General features: G+C 36.6%; 4 protein-coding genes across 4 annotated transcripts; 3 read left to right on the top strand and 1 right to left on the bottom strand.

The window, feature by feature from the left end:
- Window positions 1-336: 336 nt before the first annotated feature.
- Window positions 337-2578, top strand: LOC137834910 (BTB/POZ domain-containing protein At2g24240-like). The gene has a single exon (XM_068643146.1). It carries the CDS (start codon window positions 970-972, stop codon window positions 2302-2304), a length of 1335 nt encoding a protein of 444 aa, XP_068499247.1. The 5' UTR covers window positions 337-969; the 3' UTR covers window positions 2305-2578.
- A 3358-nt stretch (window positions 2579-5936) lies between these two features.
- On the top strand, window positions 5937-6551 carry LOC137836154 (uncharacterized). Its single transcript, XM_068645009.1, has one exon. It carries the CDS (start codon window positions 5937-5939, stop codon window positions 6549-6551), a length of 615 nt encoding a protein of 204 aa, XP_068501110.1.
- A 6414-nt stretch (window positions 6552-12965) lies between these two features.
- On the top strand, window positions 12966-13499 carry LOC137836152 (uncharacterized). The gene has a single exon (XM_068645008.1). The coding sequence runs from the start codon at window positions 12966-12968 to the stop codon at window positions 13497-13499; it is 534 nt and encodes a 177-aa protein (XP_068501109.1).
- Window positions 13500-21011: 7512 nt separating this feature from the next.
- LOC137836151 (uncharacterized) lies at window positions 21012-22004 on the bottom strand. Its single transcript, XM_068645007.1, has one exon. It carries the CDS (start codon window positions 22002-22004, stop codon window positions 21012-21014), a length of 993 nt encoding a protein of 330 aa, XP_068501108.1.
- Between the last annotated feature and the right edge of the window lie 1724 nt (window positions 22005-23728).

Raw genomic sequence — 23728 nt, 5'->3', positions numbered from 1 at the left:
ATTGATTTGGGATGGATCCAAAATATTTAATCTTAATTACAATAAATATTACTTGAAGTTCTTAGTTTCAAAATATATTAAGACGAGATAGTTAAGAATAACTTATCTACTTGTAATAATTAAGAGTGACTTACATACTTGATTATAGTGGATTATTAATTAGTGGAGTCTAATCTTAATATAAATGTTAAAGTACGAATGAATATGTTTTTCTCCAAAACAGAGTTTATGCGAGAGAATCTAATGTTTGCATGAAAAATAGTCTTGGGTTACGACAGTTTGTGTTTTTCTCGTTCTATCAATTGCTTTCTTAATGACAACTTTTTATGTAGTAAAATCTTTTAACGTAAGTAATTTGATTGGTGATTTGACAAAATTAATAAACTTCCATTACAGTCCATCCTTATCTATTGTCCCGCAGCCAAAGGAATAAAATGGACGAAGGGACAAAAGGAAAAAGAGTAAAAGAAAAGCAAGAAAACAGAGAGAACAAAAACAGATTGACTTGTAGAAGGAGATGAAACTGAGTCAATTCGGTTTTGAATTCCAACCGCTCCACCCATCTTCATTCCTTCACCAAATCCCACACACACTTTCAAAAAACCCTTTTTTAAAAGCCCTCATCTCTTGCAATACAACACACTACAGTAATCATTCCCATGTATAGTTTTCCCACAATCTCACCATTTTCCGGTTGCTTAATCTCTGTCCTCTGATCCTGTCATACACACACACACACACCCTTTGCTTCAATTCCAATTCTTCAACTGTAATCATTCACTCATCTAATCTCATCTCTCTTCAGCAAAATCATTTCTATTTATTCCTGCCCATTCTCTGTTTTTCTCTGTTCTTCTCTGTTCATCCATCATCCCATTCAATTCAACCCCGCAGACGCGTTGAATTGAATACCCATCTCCCTCCCCATCTGGGTTTCTCGAAAGCCACATTCTTGGGAGGAATCGAGTCATGGGGGTTCAGAAAGACAGTGTGAAATTCAACGTGGGTGGCAGGGTGATGGAAACGACCGCAACGACCCTCGCCAATGCAGGGAGCAATTCGATGTTCGGTGCTATGTTTGACGACAATTGGAACCTGCTACTATCATCAAACAAGGAGGGCGAGAGATTCCTGGATCGCAACCCGGATTGCTTCGGGATTCTCCTCGATCTGCTCCGAACCGGGGAACTCCATATCCCACCCAACATCCCGGAGAAGCTCCTCTACAGGGAGGCCCTCTACTACGGCCTCTTGGACCACGTGAGGGCAGCCAAGTGGGGCCCATTCGACGGCAACAGGTTAAGGTTGTCGCGGTCTCTGCAGGGCCAGGCCCCGGGTGACGGAACAGCCATTCGAGCAGGCCCTGATGGAGGCTGCTGCGTTGCGCATGGCAGCATGGTTCATGTGTATGATTGGATGTTGGATGAGCACCCTCCTCTTAACCTCGATTACCAGAGGGTTAATGATGTTGGGTGGGTTGACTCGGACAACGTTGTCGTCGGAGTGAGCGAACGCCTCGGGAGGGGTGATGGTGGGATGGGGCTGTTCAGTTCACACAGTGGGGAGCTTAGGTATAAGTTTCAGGTTTGCCATGAAAATCAGGTGAAGAGTTACACTGCTGGGGCTTTGAGTTTCAGTTCGGATTACAAGATATTTTCTAGTTGTAAGGGGAGGAGTAACGAGTATGGGGTAGGGGTTTGGGACCAGGTCACAGGGAAGCAGATTGATTTTTTCTACGAGCCTTTGGGGTGGTCTCTTGGGGATGCTGATAAACTTCAGTGGTTGGAGGGGAGTAACTGTTTGTTGGTGGCTACTATGTTTCCTAGGAAGGACAACTGTTACATTAGTCTTTTGGATTTCAGGGAGAAGAAGATGGTGTGGTGTTGGTCTGATATGGGGGCTCCTTTTGCCGCGGATGAGAAACGGGTGAGGGATGCTATTGCCATGGAGGACAACAGTTCCATCTGTGTGGTGAATGAGTTTGAGGATTTGGGGTTCATGGATTTGAGAAGTTCTGCTGCCACGAGCATTAGGTGGAGCTCCAGAAGTAGGTTGATGAAGGGGAAGATGCCGGAGGAACCGTGTTATCCCAAACTGGCACTGCATGGGGGACAGCTGTTTTCCTCCATGAATGATTGCATTTCGGTGTTCTGTGGCCCTGAATGGGTTGTGACCTCTAGGTTCAGAAGAAGCTACGGGGGTTCAATATGTGACTTTTCCATTGGAGGGGACAGACTTTTCGCTCTTCATAGTGAGGAGAATGTGTTTGATATTTGGGAGACTCCACCACCACCAATTCTATGACTTAGTTTTAGTTTATCTTGGTTTGATTGTTATGACTATTAAGAATACTAAGTATTAATACTGAATTCTGACATGTGGTGTCATAGTTTCAGTAGTAGTGTGAGTGTCACATAAAAACCATACTGCTTCTGGTTCTCTAGATAATAGTGTTGAGTTTTAAACATATACGAGATTGATGGGTAGTTTGTAACATGTTATACATGTAGTTTTATATGGGATGATTGAATAGAAAAATGAGAGAAAGATGATATATGGAAGGCTTGTTTTGTGTTTATTTTTTGTGACATACCTCACTCAGATATCTTCTCTTGCAGATTCTAATTTCGAAGCATCCCCTTTTGTCTTTCTTAAAGGACACATTTCTCTTACACTTTTTGTTTTTACCTTTTTCTTTCAGTGAGGCTGAAAAAGACGAAGGGAAGCATGCCAAGTTAAGTCCCTTCCCATGTGTGAGCAGTTGTTGTAAGGTGTAACCGCTGCACCTTGTGGATTTGCTTTGAATAAGAATGGCTTCAGGAAATGCCGCTTTTAGGTCACTTTCTCAATAAATAGTATACATAAATATCCCTTCAACTCTTTCGGCACCATCAAATTCCTCAAAACCACACATAAATAACTCCCACCAAGTTCTTAATGCTATGAGGTTAGTGAACGATAAAACCACCAATTAGATAGATACTTTGGTTGTCCCAAAATATTAATTTAATAAAACTTAGACATTATCTAGAAGGGAATATAAAACTCAAGATGGATTGGGCTCTCTTGGTCAGTCCACAAGACTTCTTTTTGGGTATTTCTTCATGCACCCCTACATTTTTCTTCCTGCACCCCTACATTTTATGCAATAACAGAATTATCTTTGACAATTCTGTATGATTCTGGAATAAAGGTTTCATAACAAAAGGTATTTCCAGAATAAGGATTCTGTAAGTAAAATGTGTTTTTGGAATAGAAAATCCAGAAGGGAAAAAATCATTCCAGAATATCTTTTCTGGAATACATTTTTTTAATGTCTGGAATGATAAATTTGGAATTCATAAAATGTATTCCAGAAAGTATGTTTCGGAAATATTCTTAAAAGAGTAATCCAAAAATCATTTAGGCTTTGTTTGGATTAGAGGGTGTGGGAGAGTGGAAAGTTGAGAGTGTGGGTGAGTAGAAGTGTGAAGAAAATGTGAAGAAAGTTGAGGTTGTTTGGATTGGGGTATGTTAAAGTGGATGTGTGAAGAAAGTTTATTGAAATTGGTGAGTGATGTGATGGTTGTAAGAATATTATAAATTATTTTGAATAGTAAAAGTTGTAAGATTACAAATTTATCCTTCTATATAAATGAAGAATAAATAATAATTAATTTTTTTTATATTTTAGTTAATTAAAATAATTTAAAGTTTAATTTATAAATAAAACAAAAAAATGTAAAATTGAAAGAAATAATGAATTATAATTTAAAATTTAAATATAATTTTATTATTTAACATTTTATTAATTTAATTATTTTTTTACTTAAGTTAATTTATTTACATAATTTTAATATTATTTATGATCCTTTAAATTATGTTATGTTATATAAATATAATTATTTTTAATAATGATTTTCATTATTATCAATAAATATATATATTTTTTAAAAATAGATATTTAGAACATTAATTAGTTGTCAAAATATATAATATAAAGTCATTACATTTTATCCGAAAAAAGACAAAGACATGTTAATTTGTTTGTAATTTTGAAATTATGTAAAAATAAAAAACATAATAATGTTTATTAGAAAAAGAAAAGACATCCTCACTAATAACATTTTAATCCTTGTTAGAAGTTAAATATTTAAATGAATTTTGTATTCACATTAATAAATCAAAATCTAGATTATTATAATATATAATTTAAAATATAATAATTTTTATTATTATAAATATATAAATATATTTTTAGGTATATAGGTATTTTCATTTTATTAAAAACATATTTAATATATTTATTTTTATTATGAATATATTAAATATTTCTTGGATATTTAAAGTTTATTTAGAATAAAATTAAATGATTTTAATTAATATTTATTATCATTATTTAAATATATTTGAAATAAAATATATTTAATATTTTTTATGTTTTATGACATGTGCAATATAGTTTAAAAATATTGGAATGTGAATGGTAAATATTATGAAAGAATGAGGATATATAGGTAATTTTACAGATTTAAGAATCACATCCCCTCTTCTCTCCTTACTTCTCCGCAACTTTGAGCAGAAAGCCTCAGCCCCCTCTCACTCCCTTCCGCGCCCTCTCACACGCTGCCATTTGTGGATCCAAACAGGGGGTGCACCCTCACTTCCGTCTGCAGGAACAGTGCACCCCCTGATCCAAACAGACACTTAAAAAAAAGATAAAATGGCCTTTTTTAGAAATCATGGGGTGCAGGAAGTCATTTGTTGGGGTCAGGTAGAAACAGCCTTGTTTACTTTATAGAAAGAGGCCATTTCTTCATGCACCTTCATAGAACTCTAAAGAAACGTAAAATGATAATTTTGTTCTTTTCTACGCTTTTTTATTAACATCCTTCGTCCCTTTCTTTTGAATTCTAAAATTTTGAACTCTAAAATTGAAAATACAAAATTGTATTCTGAATTTTTAGAATTAGAAAATTTTAACAATTAAAAACAAATAAAAAAATAAATAAACTATACACCATTTGTCAAAATGGGTAGTTTTAAATTAAAAGATTTATAAAGATGCAGGAAAAAAACTATGGAAGTGAATAGAAGATCGTTGCACACTTCTACTTTTAGATTTGCAAAGAATTATGGTTGAATATTATATCAAATGAAACTGAGTATTTACTCTCTTTTTTTGTCTCTATATTGGATATTTGGCAAAGTCTGATGAATAAGTCAAGCTAGCTTTTAGGAGTCAAATAATTTGTTGCAGATTTTATATATTTTAATAGTAGTGCCTATTTCTTAGTTATCTGTTACGTAGATTTCGGTTTCGGTGGTTGTAAGGCTTTTATAAAAGTCATTCTCTTTTCATTATAAAACATACTAAATATTTCTATTATCTGGTATCAGAGCTACACATAACAAGAGTGAGAGGAAAGACACAGTACTGAAAAATGGCAAACACTACCAGTTTCACCGCACCTGTCATACCAAAATTCGATGGAGATTATGACCACTGGAGTTTGCTCATGGAGAACCTTCTTCGATCCAAGGAGTACTGGAGCATCATTGAACCAGGATTTGACGATCTGAGAAAAATCGAATCACCTACTCCGACTCAGAAAAAGGTGCTTGAAGAAGCTATCCTCAAGGATCTCAAAGCCAAAAACTACTTGTTTCATCGTCATTTGAGTCTCCATGATCAACCCTCTCTTACAATGATATATCTTGCACACATTATTCTTGATCATAATAGTCATATTCTTCTCCTGAAGTTGTCCAATGCTCAGCAAGTTGTTGGTCAGATTCAGGACATAATAAACATCAGTCAAAACAAGTATTATCCCCTCCACTTCAAATCTGATGTTTCCTTTTCCTTGAACTACCATTTTAGAGTTGTTTCCCAACTGAACAAGATGCTTGAAACCTTCATCTAGATCAACAAACCAAGATTTTCCCCCCGTCATATGGTTTCAATTGACAAAACCATGTTGAAAACTATCACTAGGAAGGAGACATCCAAACAACTATGGGAGTCCATGAAAATCAAGCACCAAGGAAATGCTAGAGTGAAACGCGCACAACTACAAAGGCTAAGGAAAACTTTCGAAACCTTGGAGATGAGGGTTGGAGAACGAATAACAGGATATTTTTCAAGAGTCATGGAGATCGTCAACGACATGAGAAATAGTGGAGAAGAATTAGACGATGTCAAGATTGTTGAAAAGATTTTAAGAAGTCTCACAGACAACTTCAACTTTGTGGTTTGCTCCATCGAAGAATCAAAGGATATTGATAGCCTTACTGTTGACGAGTTACAAGCATCACTACAAATACATGAGAGCAAGGTGGTTGAGAGAAGGAGTGAAGAGCACGTTCTGCAAGTGGAAAATGTGTCAAGGAACGCTCAAAGAGGAAGAGGACGAGGACGCGGAAGAAGCAGCTACAGAGGTAGAGGCAGATCCTTTGTACGCAGAGCAACCATTCAATGTTTTCGATGTGGAAAACAAGGTCACTATCAGTTCAAGTGCACTAGTGACGAAAGAAACGTCAACTATGCCGAGTTTGACGAAGAAGAATAATGTTTACTAATGGCGCATGTCAACGTGAGCAATCTCAAAGAAAATGGCATATGGTTTTTGGACTCTGGATGCTCAAACCATATGACGGGGGAAAAATCTTGGTTTGTTGATCTAGATGAAGGTTTCAAGCATTCTATCCGGTTGGGAAACAACTCTAAAATGGTAGTTCAAGGAAAAGGAAACATCAAATTTGAAGTGGAGGGGATAATACTTGTTTTGACTGATGTTTATTATGTTCCGAATCTGACCAACAACTTGTTGAGCATTTGACAACTTCAGGAGAAGAATCTGACCATTATGATCAAGAATAATGTGTGCAAGATATATCATTATAAGAGAGGGTTGATCATGGAGACTCAAATGACGATGAATTAGATGTTTTTGGTTTACGCTAAGAAGAAACCAACATCTGAGAAATGTCTCAAGGTGGAAGAAGAAGACGTGGGATCTCTTTGGCACAGGAGGTTTGGACATTTAAATAATAAGTCCATTCAGATTATGGCAAAGAAAGGAATGGTGAAAGGGTTACCTAGCTTGAAGGAGGATGTTAAGGTGTGCACAATATGCAATATGGGAAAACAACAACGAGAAAAATTCCCAAAGAAGAGCAAGTGGAGAGCAACAGAGAAGCTAGAACTAATTCATGCATATCTATATGGTCCAATCACCCCAAACGTCTCATAGTGGAAAAAGGTATTTGTTCGTGCTTGTTGATGATTTTTCCTGTAAAACATGGATTCATTTTCTTGCAGAAAAAGCAGAAACGTTTGAGGCTTTCAAAGCGTTCAAAATTTCTGTTGAAAAAGAAGTTAAGACTGAAATCCGTGGTCTGAGGACAGATAGAGGAGGCGAATTCACCTCAGACAAATTCAACGAATTTTGCAGAGAGCATGGCATAAAACGACAATTGACGGCATCATGTACTCCTCAACAAAACGGAGTAGCAAAGAGGAGAAACCACACTATCATGAACATGGTGCGTTGCTTGCTCTCCGAGAAAGAAATGCCAAGATTTCTATGGCCAGAAGCAGTTAGATGGATAGTTCATGTCTTGAATCAAAGTTTCACAAAGGCAATAAAAGACAAGGTGCCTGAAGAGAGATGGACAGGAATCAAGCCAAAGGTTGACTATTTCAGAGTTTTCGGTTCAGTTGCTCATGTTCATGTTCCGATACAAAAGAGAATCAAGCTTGATGATCGAAGTCATAAATGTATCAAGCTTGGAGTTAGTGAGGAGCCCAAGGCTTATCGACTGTATGATCCAATCACGAAGAAAATCACAATAAGTAGAGATGTTATTTTCGAAGAAGAAGCGTAGTGGGACTGGACATTGAGTACACCAGAGCAAAACATATTCACATGGGAAGATGATGATGGAGTTCTCGAAGAAGAACAAAATGAGGACGAATATGAGGAAGAAGGACCTGAAAATTCTATAGCAATACATGCTCCGAGAGAAGAAACAGAAGAGATCACTACAGCAGCAAATCCTGTGCGTGAACATGAAAAACAATAAAAAAGAGCAAGAAAGCCACCTGGATGGATTCAAGATTTTGTAAGCGGAGAAGAAGAAGATGATAATTGGGCAAACTTTGCTTTTTTCATATGCAATGATGATCCGATAAACTTCTCTGAAGCGGCAAAGGAAGAAAAGTGAAATGAAGCAATGAAGTTGGAGATTCAATCCATTGAAAGAAACAACACTTGGGAGCTCACAGAATTGCCAATAGGAGCAAAGACAATCGGCGTCAAATGGATATACAAAACAAAGCTGAATGAAGAAGGAAATGTCGAAAAATGCAAAGCACGTTTAGTGGCGAAAGGTTACTCTCAAACAACAGGGGTGGATTATACAAAAGTTTTTGCACCAGTGGCCAGATGGGATACAATTAGGAGTATTCTTGCAGTAGCTGCTCAACGAGGTTGGTGTGTTTATCAACTAGACGTCAAAAGTGCTTTTCTATACGGTGAATTGAAAGAGGAAGTCTATGTTGATCAGCCTGAAGGATATCTTAAAGTAGGGGAGGAAGGCAAAGTCTATCGTTTAAAAAAGACCCTCTATGGCTTAAAACAGGCGCCAAGAGCATGGTTCAGCAGAATTAAGAGTTACTTTACGAAGGAAGGGTTCAAGAAAAGTGACTATTATCACACCCTGTTCTTCAAGAAAACAGAAAAAAATTTATTGGTAGTAAGTCTCTATGTCGATGACTTGAATTTTACTGGAAGTGACAAAATATTGTGCGCAGAATTCAAGTCCTCAATGCAAAAGGAATTCAAAATGACGGACATGGGGAAAATGAAGTTTTTCCTTGGAGTGGAAGTTCATCAAAGTGAAGCTGGGATACACATATGTCAAAAGAAGTATGCAAAGAAGGTGTTGGAGCGTTTTAATATGGGGAACTGTAACTCTGTCAAAAATCCAATTGTTCCAGGAACTACTGTTTCAAATGAGGGGATTAAAAGAGCTGATGCAACGCTTTACAAGCAACTTGTTGGCTGTCTAATGTATCTTACGGTAACAAGACCTGATTTGATGTTTGTAGTGTGTTTGATTTCACGTTTTATGTCTGACCCTAAGGAAGAACATATGTTGATTGCCAAAAGAGTATTAAGATACGTAAAAGGAACACATGACTTTGGAGTGTTCTATGGGAGATTGTCAAAAATGAATTTGTTGGGATACACAGATAGTGACTATGCTCGAGATGTAGATGACAGGAAGAACACTTCTGGATATGTTTTCTTGCTGAATGTGGCTACAGTTAGCTGGAGTTCTCGAAATCAAGACATAGTCACTCTCTCCTCAACCGAAGCTGAATATGTTGCAACAAGTTCCTCTGTGTGTCACTGTGTTTGGCTAAAAGGGATGTTGCAGGAGCTAGGAGCTGTAAATGGTGAATGTATAGACATCATGTGCGACAATAGCTCGGCGATTAAGTTATCTAAAAATCCAGTCATGCATCGGAGGACAAAACACATCGATGTCAGGTATCACTACTTGCGAGACTTGTGTAATGAAGAAATCATGAAGCTGGTTTTTGTTGGAACAAATGATCAAGTTGCAGATATCATGACTAAGCCTATCAAGTTGGATCAATTTGTGAAGCTCAGGAATTTGCTTAGAGTTCGAAGGATGGAAAGTTAAACTAATGCTCTTAACGTATCAGTTTAAGGGGAGGAATTATGTTGGATATTTGGCAAAGTCTGATGAATAAGTCAAGCTAGCTTTTAGGAGTTAAATAAATCTGCCGCAGATTTTATATATTTTAATAGTAGTGCTTATTTCTTAGTTATCTGTTACGTAGATTTCGGTTTCGGTGATTGTAAGGCTTTTATAAAAGTCATTCTCTTTTCATTATAAAACATACTAAATATTTCTATTAATGTATACTTAAATTCCAACAATATAATATAATGTAAAAAAAAAAAAAACAATGAGGCAATTTCTCCTCGTACTCGTTATTTTGAATGACAAAAATATCTCTCTTAAATGACGAAAATATGTAGATAAAAACTACTTCTGAAACCTTTTATCTGGAAATATTCTGGATTTCAATTTTTGGTGGAAAACAATTTTGAGTTCTGGAAATTTTTATCCAGAATATATTTTTAATTTTTTTTCTAAATTTTTATGTGTGAAATGTATTTTTAATTTTTGAATTTTATTTACTGTTTTGGATTTTTAAATTCGGAATAAAGATAATTTTGAAAATTTGAAAAAATGATACTGTGCGGGTTAAAAAAAATATGGAGCAGGAAAAAATTGGCCAACAATGAATGAAAAGCATTGTAAATGCAGAGTTACTATTTAGGTTAAAGAAAAAGATTCTCCCACAACCACTACTCCCTACATCACTATGATACTTTGTTTATTATTATTTTTTAGTCACCATTATAGATTTATTAGGATTTCATACACTCATTTGCTACTTGTAAAAGAGAAGACGTAAGAAACACGAGCCACACTTTCGTATTTTGTTATGACTCAGAAAATCTAATACTTATCCAGATATTAGACTATTTTTAAGTGAAAAGTTTTTATGAAGAGATATAATTGGATTTAGTCATAAACCTTCTAGTATGTGTGTCTTTTTTAGTAGAGTTATGTTTTTACAACAAAGACCGAAAATACTGAAATTAGGTTGACAAGACTCGGCTTTACACAAATACTCTACTCTTGGGTCGGATTCTCTTAGTTTTTTTTTGGGCTCATGTTCTGGACTCCTCTTGGTCAAATGCTTTCGGCTTCTCCCTCAGCTAGGTGCTCTCGGCTTCTCCCTCAGCAAGGTGCTCTCGGCTTCTCCCTCACACAGGTTGGGGGTACCTGCAAGGCGCTTTGATACCAAAGTCAAAAATAATTTCAAATATCATCAGACAATGTTCACTCTTACCTTTTTCTTATGTTGACCTCCTATTTATAGGGTTTCCTTAATGGGCTTTCCGCTTTGCCTCTGGACTTTCTTTCTACACCTTTTTTTATTATTTACACACCCCTTAATGCAGGTTTTAACCTTAATTGGGCCTTATTATAATAATATTTATATTTTGTATTATTCTTTTATATATAACCTTTCAGCTTTCGGCCTAAACCTCTCGGTTGCATTTAGTATTTAGTTCTCGGCCTAAACCTCTCGGTTTTAACCTACCAGTACACTGGCTCCCGAGACAGAAATAAATTTTTTTTAAGTTTTTAAAGAAAAGTTTTTGTGTCTTAATATAATATAATAATTTTGAAATTTGATTTGATTTGATATTAAATGCCTTGGTTTTCGTGCTTCATTTTGCTGAGGCTGAATGATTTGACGTGAATTTGCTATTTTAACCGTTAGATGACATATTTTGAACGGTTTCATATTGTTGCAACGTTTCAAATTCTAGGGTTTATTTGGGTTATAAATAGATTTCTCATTCATCCTTTTATGGTTTTGTATGAGTTTCGTTGCTGTCAAAAAGGAAGTTCACTTTCAATCCTCATTTGGTTCTTGTAAAGGTAATATGTCTCTTTCAAGCTCTTCTGCTACTGATGATTTTTCAAGCGCGGGTGGTGAATCAACTGGCCGAGTGGTTCGAGAAGAAGATCATCCTGATTCGAAGTCTTCGTCTTCTACTCCTTCTTGTATGAATGATTCAGATGGGGCTGCTAGTGCTAACGCTCCTTCAGAACTCGAAATTGTTAAGCCTCGGAAAAATCTTCGTCCAGGTTATCAGTGGGTTAATCCTAATGTCCGAGAGATTTTTTCTCGGTATCGTTCTGCTAGCGAACTTCGTAGTTTTCTCTCCCATTCTCAAATTTATTATTCTGATATTGAAAATGATATTATTTCTTTTCGGCGTGTTGGGTTAATCCTAACAGTGATGTCTATGAATTTTTTTATTTTTATGCTTGCTTTTTTAGAGATCTTCATATTCGACTGTCTTTGAACAACTTTCAAATGGGCGTTCTTCATTTTCTTAATGTTGCTCCCACTCAGCTTCATCCTAATGGTTGGGCTTCAATGCAAGCTTTTAGTATTTTGTGTAAATTAATATCACTTTCTCCTAGTCCCGCTTCTTTCTTGTACTATTACAGCTCTCGGCCTGGTAAACGGCCAGGGTGGTTATCCCTTATCAGCAAACCCAATATTTGTTTCCTTAAACCTTTTACGTCCTCATATAAGGATTTTAAGGGAGGATTTTTCAAAATTCTAATAGAGCCAATAGGAAGAGAGTATTTTTTTAATGGAGATTCTCCAAAGTTTCCCCTGTATTGGACGAGAGATCCCGTGAAGTTTAACTCAATATCGTTTCACTCAATGGGTGTGGCCGATCGCCATGTTATCGAAGTTTTTAGTCACCTCTCGTACCAGATTCCCACTCGCGCCTTGCTACAATTGTACACTTCATCAAATCCCTGAGAGGATCTCATTGGTACGTGGTTGTTTCACATTTTCTCGCTTTATAGGATGAGTTTTTTAACTTTGCTAAATTTTTTATTGATTTTCAGCTTTGATGGCAAGCGCGAATCCGAAAGCTCGATCCTATTTTTCAAAGCTGCTGAACAAGGTAGGTGATGTAACCCCTCGGTGTGAGAATGTGGTGAATCTTGTGGTGGAAATAGAAGTTGTGGAACCAGTTGCACATGTTGAAGCGCTTGAACCTACAAATAATGCTGATGTTGCCGGTCCTTCTAAGAAGTCAAAGAAACGAGATAGAAGTAGCAAGAGATCACATTCTTCCTCTCGGCGCCATCGCCATGTTGAAAGTGTTTCGACTGAACCTCTTTCTGAAACAGTTTTTGGTACTTCAACAAAATATGTGAAGTTTGTTCAAACTTCTTTTTGTGAATCATCTTACAACATGTTGAAAAATACTGATGCTGCTTCATTGGCGGATTCTATTATTGAATAATCAAGTAGAAGTCTTTTTATTGGGAAGATGATGAAGGCGAAGAATGGAAACTGTGTGTCTTTATCTGAGTTTGAAAAGTTGAAGAATGATCTTGTTGAATATAAGGAAAAAATGAGTTCTTTATCTTTGCAATTAGAAGAGATGAAGAAGCAGAAAAATGAACAAGAAGTTGAAAAGGAAGATCTCGGAAAGGAAATTTCTGAATTGAAGAGTAAAAACTTAAGATCTGACAAAGAGAACGCTCGCCTTCTCAAAGAAAATCAACTTTTGCATGAAAAGGTATCGGAGATATCTTCTGCAGACGAATCTGCTAAAAACACCATCAAACTTATGGATGAAGAGATAAGTCAGCTGAAGGTTAATGTTTTTGAAGCCGAAAGCTTTATTTTTGAACAGCATAAACTTGGCTTTGATAAGGCTCTTCAACAAGCAAAATATTTTTATAAGATTCGTATTGATGAAGGCAACTTTGATGTTAAGAAGGATGTCTATAATGGTGAATTAGTTCCTGCGAATGAGATTCCGGACAATGATGCTGAAGAAATTAATATCGAAAGCTAATTAGATATAGGTTTTTAATCTTTTTGTTTATAACTTCTCGGTTTACTTGTTGAGAAGGATATTTGTTTTGGGATGCTCTGATGTTTAATGAATATAGCTGATGTTTGCATTCGTGCTGTAATTCCTTATTTGGAACTTCTTACTATGAGCTTGAGGTTAACATCATGATTTTATCATTCGAATTATTATCTAGTGAAAATTTTCTTTCCGTTATAATCATATTATGAGAATTATTAGCCTTTCGGTTTTCCGAGTGTGATACTATCGGTTGCTTGGTCTGAATAATTAAGTTTATTTTGGTTATAAATGAATATTAAAGATCTCTCGGTTTTAACCGAGTGCTGACCTTTTGGTCACTTAATTTGAACTTCTTGAAACGTTCTTTTATTGATAAACTTGGTACCGGGATCTTTCGATTGGAATTTAAAAGCGTAACATCATGTGATTAACGTATTGTTATTTGTTTTCGGTTTTAGCTAGTAAAAGTAATTTTGATCTTTAAATCCATCAAGTATAAATTCAAGTTATGTTTTCTTCTTTGATATTGACGAGATCAATATTGTTATTGTACAATTACATTGATTTAAATTGTTAAGTATAAGAAAACCTGAACCTTTGCAATTGTTGGGATTGAATTGTAAAGAGTTTTATGCAATTGATGTGACTGTGGTTGGAATATGCAATGGTATCAAAATATGACATGGGAATTGGAGACTTTTTTTTGATTTATTAATTACCTCTCGGTTTTTTTAATTGTAAAATTATTGCTTTGGACTTGGCGATTTTTAAGGTTTAATAATTAAACGTTTTGGACCTTTCGATTTTTATGCGACATGAAAACGTCTTATGAGCGTTATGAGACATTCTGGCGGGAGGAATTTCATCGAATTTGAAAGTTGCGAAGACCGAAATAAGTATATAAATGTTTATTCGGGAGGGATTTCACCTGAAGTGAAAGCATCCAAGGCCGAAAGAATTATGTAAATATTTTTTCGGGAGGGATTTCACCTGAAGTGAAAGCATCCAAGGCCGAAAGAATTATGTAAATATTTTTTCGGGAGGGATTTCACCTGAAGTGAAAGCTTCCAAGGCCGAAAAAAGAATGAAAGTTTAACAAGATGAGTTGTGATGTGATTCCAATAGCCACATAGAACAAGATTCTTGACATTTTTAGGAATCACCTTGAGCTGGAAAATATAGAGGCACTTTTCTTAGAGTTGGATCATGGTTCTAAGACAAGAACTCACCAATTACTAGTACCAAATCCCAAACTCATTTGGATGAACCAAATATTGTCAAATTGAATCAACAAAGAGGAAGAATTAAAGAGTACCGAACAGAATTGCATAAGAACACATTTCAACCGAACAAAAATGAAATTAAAAGACAAAGAACAAAACATAGGTGCTGGAAAATTAATAACAGCCGAACCAAAAATGCTCAAGAACACAAGACAACAAGAGTAATTGAAAGAGAAGAAAGGAAGGAGAAGAGAGTGCTCATGAAGATGGAAGAATGTTGGATGATCTCGCCACTAGAAGTGTGGAATGCTCCTAGATGAGAGTGATGCCGCCACTTGAGGACTCCAATGATCCATCAAGATAAGACTAGAGAAAAAGGCTCCAAAAGCTCTCCAAAGGTCACTCAAAATTTGAGTAGAGTTTTCTTAGATTAATTCCAATCTGAATTTTACAAAGAGAGCACCTCTATATATAGCCTAAGGTGCTGAAAATGCAAGCTAAAACAATTCAAATTTCCCTCCCAAAGCTAGCTAAAACCGGCGCCTATTTCAAGCCATGAGGAAGGTGTGACTCCTTCCTTCACTTTGGCACCTCCTATTCTACTTCTACACCTATCTACTAACACACCCCCCTAAAGCTCCTAACTAAAGCCTAAAAGATGCTATAACAAAAGAGGTTTCTAAAGTTTCCCTCTATGCACCTTCAACTAAAGAAACTACAAAAAGAGAAAATAAATGTCCTCTAGCTCCCAAAGCTTTGAACATGCTTCTTGTAATCCTTTGAGGTGGACTTTGACCTCCATGGGCGTCCTCCATTTGTGCCTCCACCTCTTCTTGAGCTTGATGAGTGGCCTCCATGTTCTCTTGAGCTTGATCTCCATCATACTCCCCGAGTTGGAGAGAATTCGACCACGAATTCTGGAGACCTACAGAAAAAGGAGTTAGATCGCTGACATTAAAAGTATGACTACCTAAGAATGTATCAGGCATATCTAACTCATAAGCATTGTCATTAATCCTCTTGAGGACTTGGAAAGGTCCATCCCCTCGAGGCATTAGTTTGGACTTCCTTTGAGTAGGAAAACGATCCTTCCTCAAGTGAAGCCAAACCCAATCGCCCTCATCAAACAACAATGCTTTTCTCCTTTTATTGGCAAGTTCAGCATACTTGTCAACCTTCTTCTCAATTCTCTTCTTGATGTCTTTATGCAAAGTTTTCACAAAAGAAGTCTTTTCATCCCCATCTTTGCACAAGACATCTTCAAGAAGGGGAATAGGAAGAAGATCAAGAGGTGTTAGGGGATTAAACCCATAGACCACCTCAAAAGGAGAATGGGAGGTGGTAGAATTTACTACTCGGTTATATGCAAACTCAACATGGGGTAGTAAATTCTCCCACACTCTAGGATTCCCCGAAATAAAGCATCTCAATAGTTGTCCCAAAGTTCTATTCACCACCTCGGTTTGACCATCAGTTTGTGGGTGGCAAGTGGTAGAAAATAAAAGCTTAGTTCCAAGCTTGCCCCACAAGGTCTTCCAAAAGTGACTCAAGAACTTAGGATCTCTATCGGACACTATAGACCTAGGAATCCCATGCAAGCGAACCACTTCTTGGAAGAAGAGGTTTGCAATGTGGCATGCATCATCCACTTTGTGGCAAGGAATAAAGTGAGCCATCTTTGAAAAACGATCCACTACCACAAAAATGGAGTCCTTTCCCTTTGATGTCTTGGGTAAGCCTAAGATGAAATCCATAGATATATCTACCCAAGGCATTGAAGGGATAGGAAGAGGAGTATAAAGACCATGGGGATGCATTTTAGACTTAGCTTTGCGGCAAGCTATGCATTTATCACACAAACTATGAACATGTTTATGCATATGAGGCCAAAAGAAATGTTCATGCAACACATCCAAAGTTTTAGCAACCCCAAAATGTCCCATTAAACCCCCCTCATGAGCTTCTCATTATATAATAAGTATGTACACAAAAAGTCTTCTTTTTACATCTATTTTAACTAAAATAGAACTTTAGATGACTTGCATTCCACGTTCTCGGTATCACTTTCTCTTCCAAAGTTTCTAATCTATAAGCTCCATTTTGCAAGTTTTCTAGTATCCTAAAAGGACCTTCCCAATTGGATGCCAACTTTCCATGTCGTGGATCCTTTCGAGCATCAGTTCGCATTCTCCATACTAGATCACCTTCTTTAAAATCTCTAAATTTTACCTTTGCATTAAATCTCTTCATCGCCCTTCGCTTTACTGTTGTTTCCTTTATTTTTGCTCTTTCTATAAGTTCTCCAATAAGATCAAGATTGGTTCTCAAACACTCATTGTTGATATTCCAGTCTTCCATTTGTCTTCTTAATGTTGGTTCATTAACTTCTACTGGTAACATTGCATCTGTTCCATAAGTGAGATTGAACGGTGTTTCTCCAGTTGATGTTTGTGGTGTGCAACGATATGCCCATAATATCTCTGGTAATTTCTCAGCCCATAAACCTTTAGCACTCCCCAACCTCTTTTTTAATTGTCCAAGAATAACTTTGTTTGCAGCTTCGGCCTGTCCATTCATTTGCGGATGTTCAACTGAAGTGGTTGTGGACTTGATTCCCAAATCTGCATAAAATTTCATAAGTTTTTTGTCAATGAATTGTCGGCCATTGTCACTTACAATAGTGTGTGGGATTCCGAATCGACATATTATATTTTTCCATACAAACGTTTGAACTTGTTGAGCCACTATCTTGGTCAATGCTTCTGCTTTTATCCATTTTGTAAAGTAGTCTACAACTACTATCATGAATTTGGTTTGGCCACGTCCAAGCGGGAACGGACCAAGTATATCAATTCCCCATTTTGCAAATGGCCATGGAGATATAATTTCTTGCAACTCCCGTGCTAGTATATGATTCAAACTTCCAAACTCTTGACATTTTTTACAAGTTTTAACATAAATTTCACAATCAACTCGGGTTGTTGGCCAATAATAACCAGCTCTGCAGACTTTTGTTGTCATCGTTCGAGCTCCGCAATGCAGTCCACAAATTCCTTCATGAAGTTCTTTGACTACATATTCAGCTTGTTCTTTGGTCAGACATTTTAACAGGGGCATAGAATATCCTCTTTTATATAACTCGTCACCAATTCAAATGAAACTAGCTACTTTCTTCGCTGTTTTTGCATCTGGCTCAACACCTTGCTCCTGATTCTTTATAACTTCTGTGTATGTTTTTATCCAGTCGTCTTTGGATGTTACAATATTGAAGCATTCGTCCAGACTAACTGTCGGATGACTAAGGGTTTGTTGTATGATTGAATTATGTTGCACTTGCCGTTGTTGGCTTGCTAATTTAGATAGCGAGTCTGCTTTCATATTTAATTCTCTTGGAATATACTTCATCTCGGCCTTGTTAAAACATTGCATAATATTTAAGACTTTATGACAATATTTCATTAATAAAGGGTCTTTTACCTTATACTCCCCGTGCACCTGTCCTACCGACAACTGTGAGTCAGTTTTGCAAACGACATTTTCAACTCCCATGTCTCTGGCCAATAATAATCCTGCAACAAGAGCTTCATATTCGGCCTGGTTGTTGGATGTTTTGAACTCAAATCTTAACGCCATCTCCACTTGGAAATTATCTGGTCCTTCAAGTACTATTCCTGCTCCACTTCCTCTTCTGCTTAACGCGCCATCTACATACAAAGTCCACTTGTGTTGATGTCGGCATCTGAATGATAAAATCTGCAAGAGATTGGGCTTTAATTGGTCCTCTTGGTTCGTACTTGATTCCATACTCTGAAAGCTCCATCGACCATGTCACCATTCGACCTCCAAGTTCTGGTTTTTTCAAAATTTTAGATATTGGAAAATCTGTTCTCACAATTATCTGATGATTCTGAAAGTATGGTCGAAGACGCCTCGCGGCATACACTAGTGTTAAGGCAATTTTCTCAACCTTGGGATATCTGGTTTCGGCATTTTGGAGGGTTCTACTCACAAAATATATCGGTTTTTGCTCTGGGTTTTCTTGGATCAAGGCAGCTCCTATGGCTTCATTTGAAGTGGCTAGGTAAACTATGATGGGTTGAGTTGGCACAGGTTTTACTAAGATTGGGGGTTCGGCCACCATGCTTTTGATTTGAGATAAAGCTTGCTCACATTGTTCACTCCACACAAAGGTTTCAAATTTTTTCAGCAAGTTTACTATCGGTTTGGTTTTTTCGGCCAATACTGGTAGAAATCTTGATAATGAGTTCAGTTTTCCTACGAACCTTTGTACTTCTTTTAGGTTTTTCAGTCTTCCCATCTGCATTATTGCCTCACATTTATCAGGATTTGCCTCAATTCCTCTGTTTGTCAACATGAATTCCAAGAATTTTCCTCCTCTTATGCCGAAAATGCACTTTTCTGGATTAAGACGAATATTGTACTTTCTTATTTGTGCAAACACTTCTTCAAGATCTTCCAGATGTTTCTGTATCTCACTTGATTTAACAACCATGTCATCAACGTAAACTTCCAAGTTTTTTCCAATTTGTTCTTTAAACACTTTGTCCATCAATCTTTGGTATGTTGCCCCAACATTCTTCAAACCGAAAGGCATGACTTTATAACAATAATTTGCAACATCAGTGGTGAAAGCTGTTTTCGGGATATCAGGTTCATACATCTGTATTTGATTATACCCCGAATAAGCATCAAGAAAATTCATCATCTCTTGGCCAGACACCCCATCAACTAATCGGTCTATATTGGGCAGTGGATATGTGTCTTTTGGGCAGGCTTTGTTCAAGTCGGTGTAGTCTGTACATATTCTCCATTTTCCATTCGGTTTTTTGACAAGTACCACATTAGACAGCCATGTAGTATACTTAGCTTCTCGAATAAAACCAGCTTGTATTAACTTTTCGGTTTCCTCAATTGCTGCCTTTCGTCTTTCTTCTCCTAACTTTCTTCGTTTTTGAGATACCGGCCTTGCTTCTCGGCAAACAGACAACTTGTGACACATTACCTCTGGATCAATCCCAGGAATATCAGATGGCTGCCAAGCAAACAAATCCTTATTGTTACGCAACACTGTGATGAGTTTGCTCAGTAATTCATCAGGCATACTTCCACTTATGTAAGTGCATTGTCTGTCGTCTTGGCCTAACACCACCGCTGTTGTTTCTTCTTTCGACTCCAACCTTTCCTCATTTAATCTGGGATCCAAATCCACCATGGCTACTATTTTTTCAGTATCTTTATCCATCTTCAAATTCATCTTTAAACCTGCTGCATAACACTCCCGAGCGTCTTTTTGATTGACATAAATTGTTGCTATCTCACCCTTTTTTGTCGGGAATTTCATGGCTAAGTGTGGTGTTGATACGATTGCCCCTAACTTGTTTAAGGAAGACCGTCCTAACAGCACGTTGTATGACGTGGATGCATCCACCACCAGATATCGGATTTTAATTTTTTTAATTTTGCTGCCTCTTCCAAATGTTGTTATTAGATCAACATACCCTTTGGTGCTAACTCTTTCACCCGAAAAGCCAATGATTTGCTCTCGAAAAGGCACTATGTCTTCTTCTCTCAAATATAACCTCTTGAACGTATCCCAAAACAAGATATCAACCGAACTCCCTTGATCAACCAAGGTCTTCATGACAGCATATTCGGCTATTTCCACCGTTATCACCAAAGGATCATCATGATCTGGATCAATTTCTTCAAAGTCTTCGTCCGTGAAGAGCATTGGTGGCAAATTTCTTCTTTTAAAAACATGATTAACAGCTCTGATACTTCTCCAATGTTGTTTTCTTGCTGACAAAGATTCCTTCCCAGAGAAACCACCTGAGATTGTATTTATAAACCCCCTGACCGGCCTTCCCAAACTTCGCTCCCTGCTTCGCCTTACTGACTGCGTGTTTTGATAAACTCTACCACCTCTTTCTTCTAGTCTTCCAGCCCTTCTATCATCTCTTTTTTCTACTCGTTTATTTTCTCTCCTTTCAAACCTTTCCACCCTTCTTTCTCCTATCTCTCCCCCTCTCACATCTCTCTCAGGGCTTAACCATACTCTTGCATTTCCCCCTCGGATAAAACGTTTTAACTGTCCCGCATGAATCAACTCTTCTATTCTGTCTTTCAACCCAATGCATTCTTCTGTATTATGACAATGATTTTTATGATATTCACAATGTTTGGTGCGGTCTGCTCTTTCCGGTGTTCTTGCTTTTCTGGGTGGTGGTATTATTTCGGCTGCCATGGCTTCCTATAAAATTCTTGCTCTATTTGTATTTAAAGGTGTGTACTGTTGGAATTTTCGACTCCTAAACTCTTCTCGGGCTCTTCTTGCCACAGGTACATTTTCTCTTTCTGTCACCCTCTTCTCACCTCCATCAACCCTCACTTGATTTCGAAACTCCCTTAGTTCTTCCATCTGCATAAATTTTGATGCTTGTTGCCTTAGTTCATCCAGATTGATCGCGGGTTTTTTACAAAGACTATCGGCAAATGGTCCCGGTTTCAGTGTTGTTATCATGTGATGCATGGTAACCTTTGGGTTGAGATTTCGAATTCCCAGGGTAACCTTTCCAAAACGTTCCATGAACATTCTTAACGACTCTCCTTTCTCTTGTCTTATGTTTACTAAGGCGATCGACGTTAAATGATGAGGGCGACTAGTTGCAAACTGAGCGCCGAACTTTTCCACCAACGTATCAAAACAATCTATACTCAAAGGTGGGAGGCGTGTGAACCAACTCAACACTGCTCCTTTCAGGGTTGTAGGGAATACTCTGCACATGCCAGCATCATTCCATGTATACAAGCTGATTTGAGTAGTATATATTGCAATATGTTCATCAAGGTCCGTACTTCCATCATATTTGTCAAAGGTCAAATTCTTCCAATTGTCGGGCAACGGAGTATCAACTATAACATCATAAAACGGATGTTTTCTAGAAGATATCCCTGCACAAACCCCAGAGTTTTCAAGCAATCTTCTTTTGGTTTGGGAACTTTCGTTGTGATATAGCCTTCCATTTACTTGTACCCTAGGCTGAACGGTTTTGAAAGATGAATTCAAAATTGTTTCCTCTTGTAACTTTCTCCTCATATGTGCGTTTTCGGCTATCAACATACTCAACTCTTCTTCATTATTCTTTTTTAATGTCTCAAATTCTTTTTGTAGTTGTACCAACATTGCCATTGACATATTAATATTATCTGCATGCTCTCCACCTTGTTCTTCTCTTAAACTCATATTGTCTTCAACCTTTTTCAGCTACCTCTCGGCCCCACGGTGGGCGCCAAAATGTTCTTACAACAAAGACCGAGAATACTGAAACTAGGTTGACAAGACTCGGCTTTACACAAATACTCTACTCTTGGGCCGGATTCTCTTAGTTTCTTCTTGGGCTCATGTTCTGGACTCCTCTTTGTCAAATGCTTTCGGCTTCTCCCTCAGCTAGGTGCTCTCGGCTTCTCCCTCAGCAAGGTGCTCTCGGCTTCTCCCTCACACAGGTTGGGGGGGTACCTGCAAGGCGCTCCGATGCCAAAGTCAGAAATAATTTCAAATATCATCAGACAATGTTCACTCTTACCTTTTTCTTATGTTGACCTCCTATTTATAGGGTTTCCTTAATGGGCTTTCCGCTTTGCCTCTGGACTTTCTTTCTACACCTTTTTTATTATTTACACACCCCCTAATGCAGGTTTTAACCTTAATTGGGCCTTATTATAATAATATTTATATTTTGTTTTATTCTTTTATATATAACCTTTCAGCTTTCGGCCTAAACCTCTCGGTTAACTCTCGGTTGCATTTAGTATTTAGTTCTTGGCCTAAACCTCTCGGTTTTAGCCTACCAGTACAAGTTACAATGATAGAATAGTTTTCTTTTTCTCTGTCTGGATATGATAAAGGAGGAGGGAAGGACAAGCAACAAGAATTTATGTTTGGATCAGTATATTCGACGTTGTGGGCACGGATAAAGGAGTAAAAGATTTTTTTTATCTTCACAAAATTGAGAAGATTTACGCCGATTAGATTTAGGAGAAGAGGATAAATCAAATTTTACTTCCCTACCCTTTCATTAATTAATTCTAAATATTTCAAAAGAGTTTATACTGTCTAATCTAAATATTTTTGATAGTTTTGTTTGTGCCCAAAACCACCAAGTGTGCTCAAAACCATCAGGGTTGTTTTAAAGAAGCAGAATCAAATTTTCAAACTTTTTAAATGTAGAGAATCAATTTTCATATCTTTGATTTTCAATTTTTTCAAAAGCTGCAAAATCGATTTTTGAATGAAGATTTGACTTTTAAAGATAGAACGAGAATCGATTGCCTCTTGTATAATAAAAGTGGTTCAATCGATTCTGTTTTTTTTTTTTTTCAAATTGAATCTTGGGTTGTAGTCGTTTTTTCTTCTTGCCCATGTCAGATAATTTAATCTATAAAATAAAAGTGTTTAATGTATACCAACGTTGAATATTATTTACTATATTCATTAAAATAAACTATATCTTATATTACTAATAAGTATAACATTAATTAAATATTATAATTTATGTGTCCTATCTGGCCCGCTCAACTACAAACTAATCTCAATTTAATTAAGTATAATACTAATCAAATATATTTTTTAAAAATTTATTAAATATACCCCTTTTCATATAAACTTTATACATCCATACACATGTATAATTATTACAGAATCACGCATACGTATTTAATTATTAAATAATATTATTTTTTATATCTATTAAATATAATTTATAATTACTAACGCACACTTCATTAAAGTAGATTTTACATAAATATCAGGTTAACATTTTTGTTTTGTTTTTTATTTAATTCCTATTCCACAATTTTAGCTTTTTTTTACAATTTTTGTTCCATAATTTAATTTTGATTTAATCCTAATTTTGTATATATTTTAGACTTAATAGTACTTTTTTCGCCTAAATTGTAGTACAATTTTAG

This window comes from Phaseolus vulgaris, chromosome 5 (assembly GCF_000499845.2).
Source record: "Phaseolus vulgaris cultivar G19833 chromosome 5, P. vulgaris v2.0, whole genome shotgun sequence".
NCBI lineage: Eukaryota > Viridiplantae > Streptophyta > Magnoliopsida > Fabales > Fabaceae > Phaseolus > Phaseolus vulgaris.
This window is presented reverse-complemented; position numbering and strand designations above follow the sequence as displayed.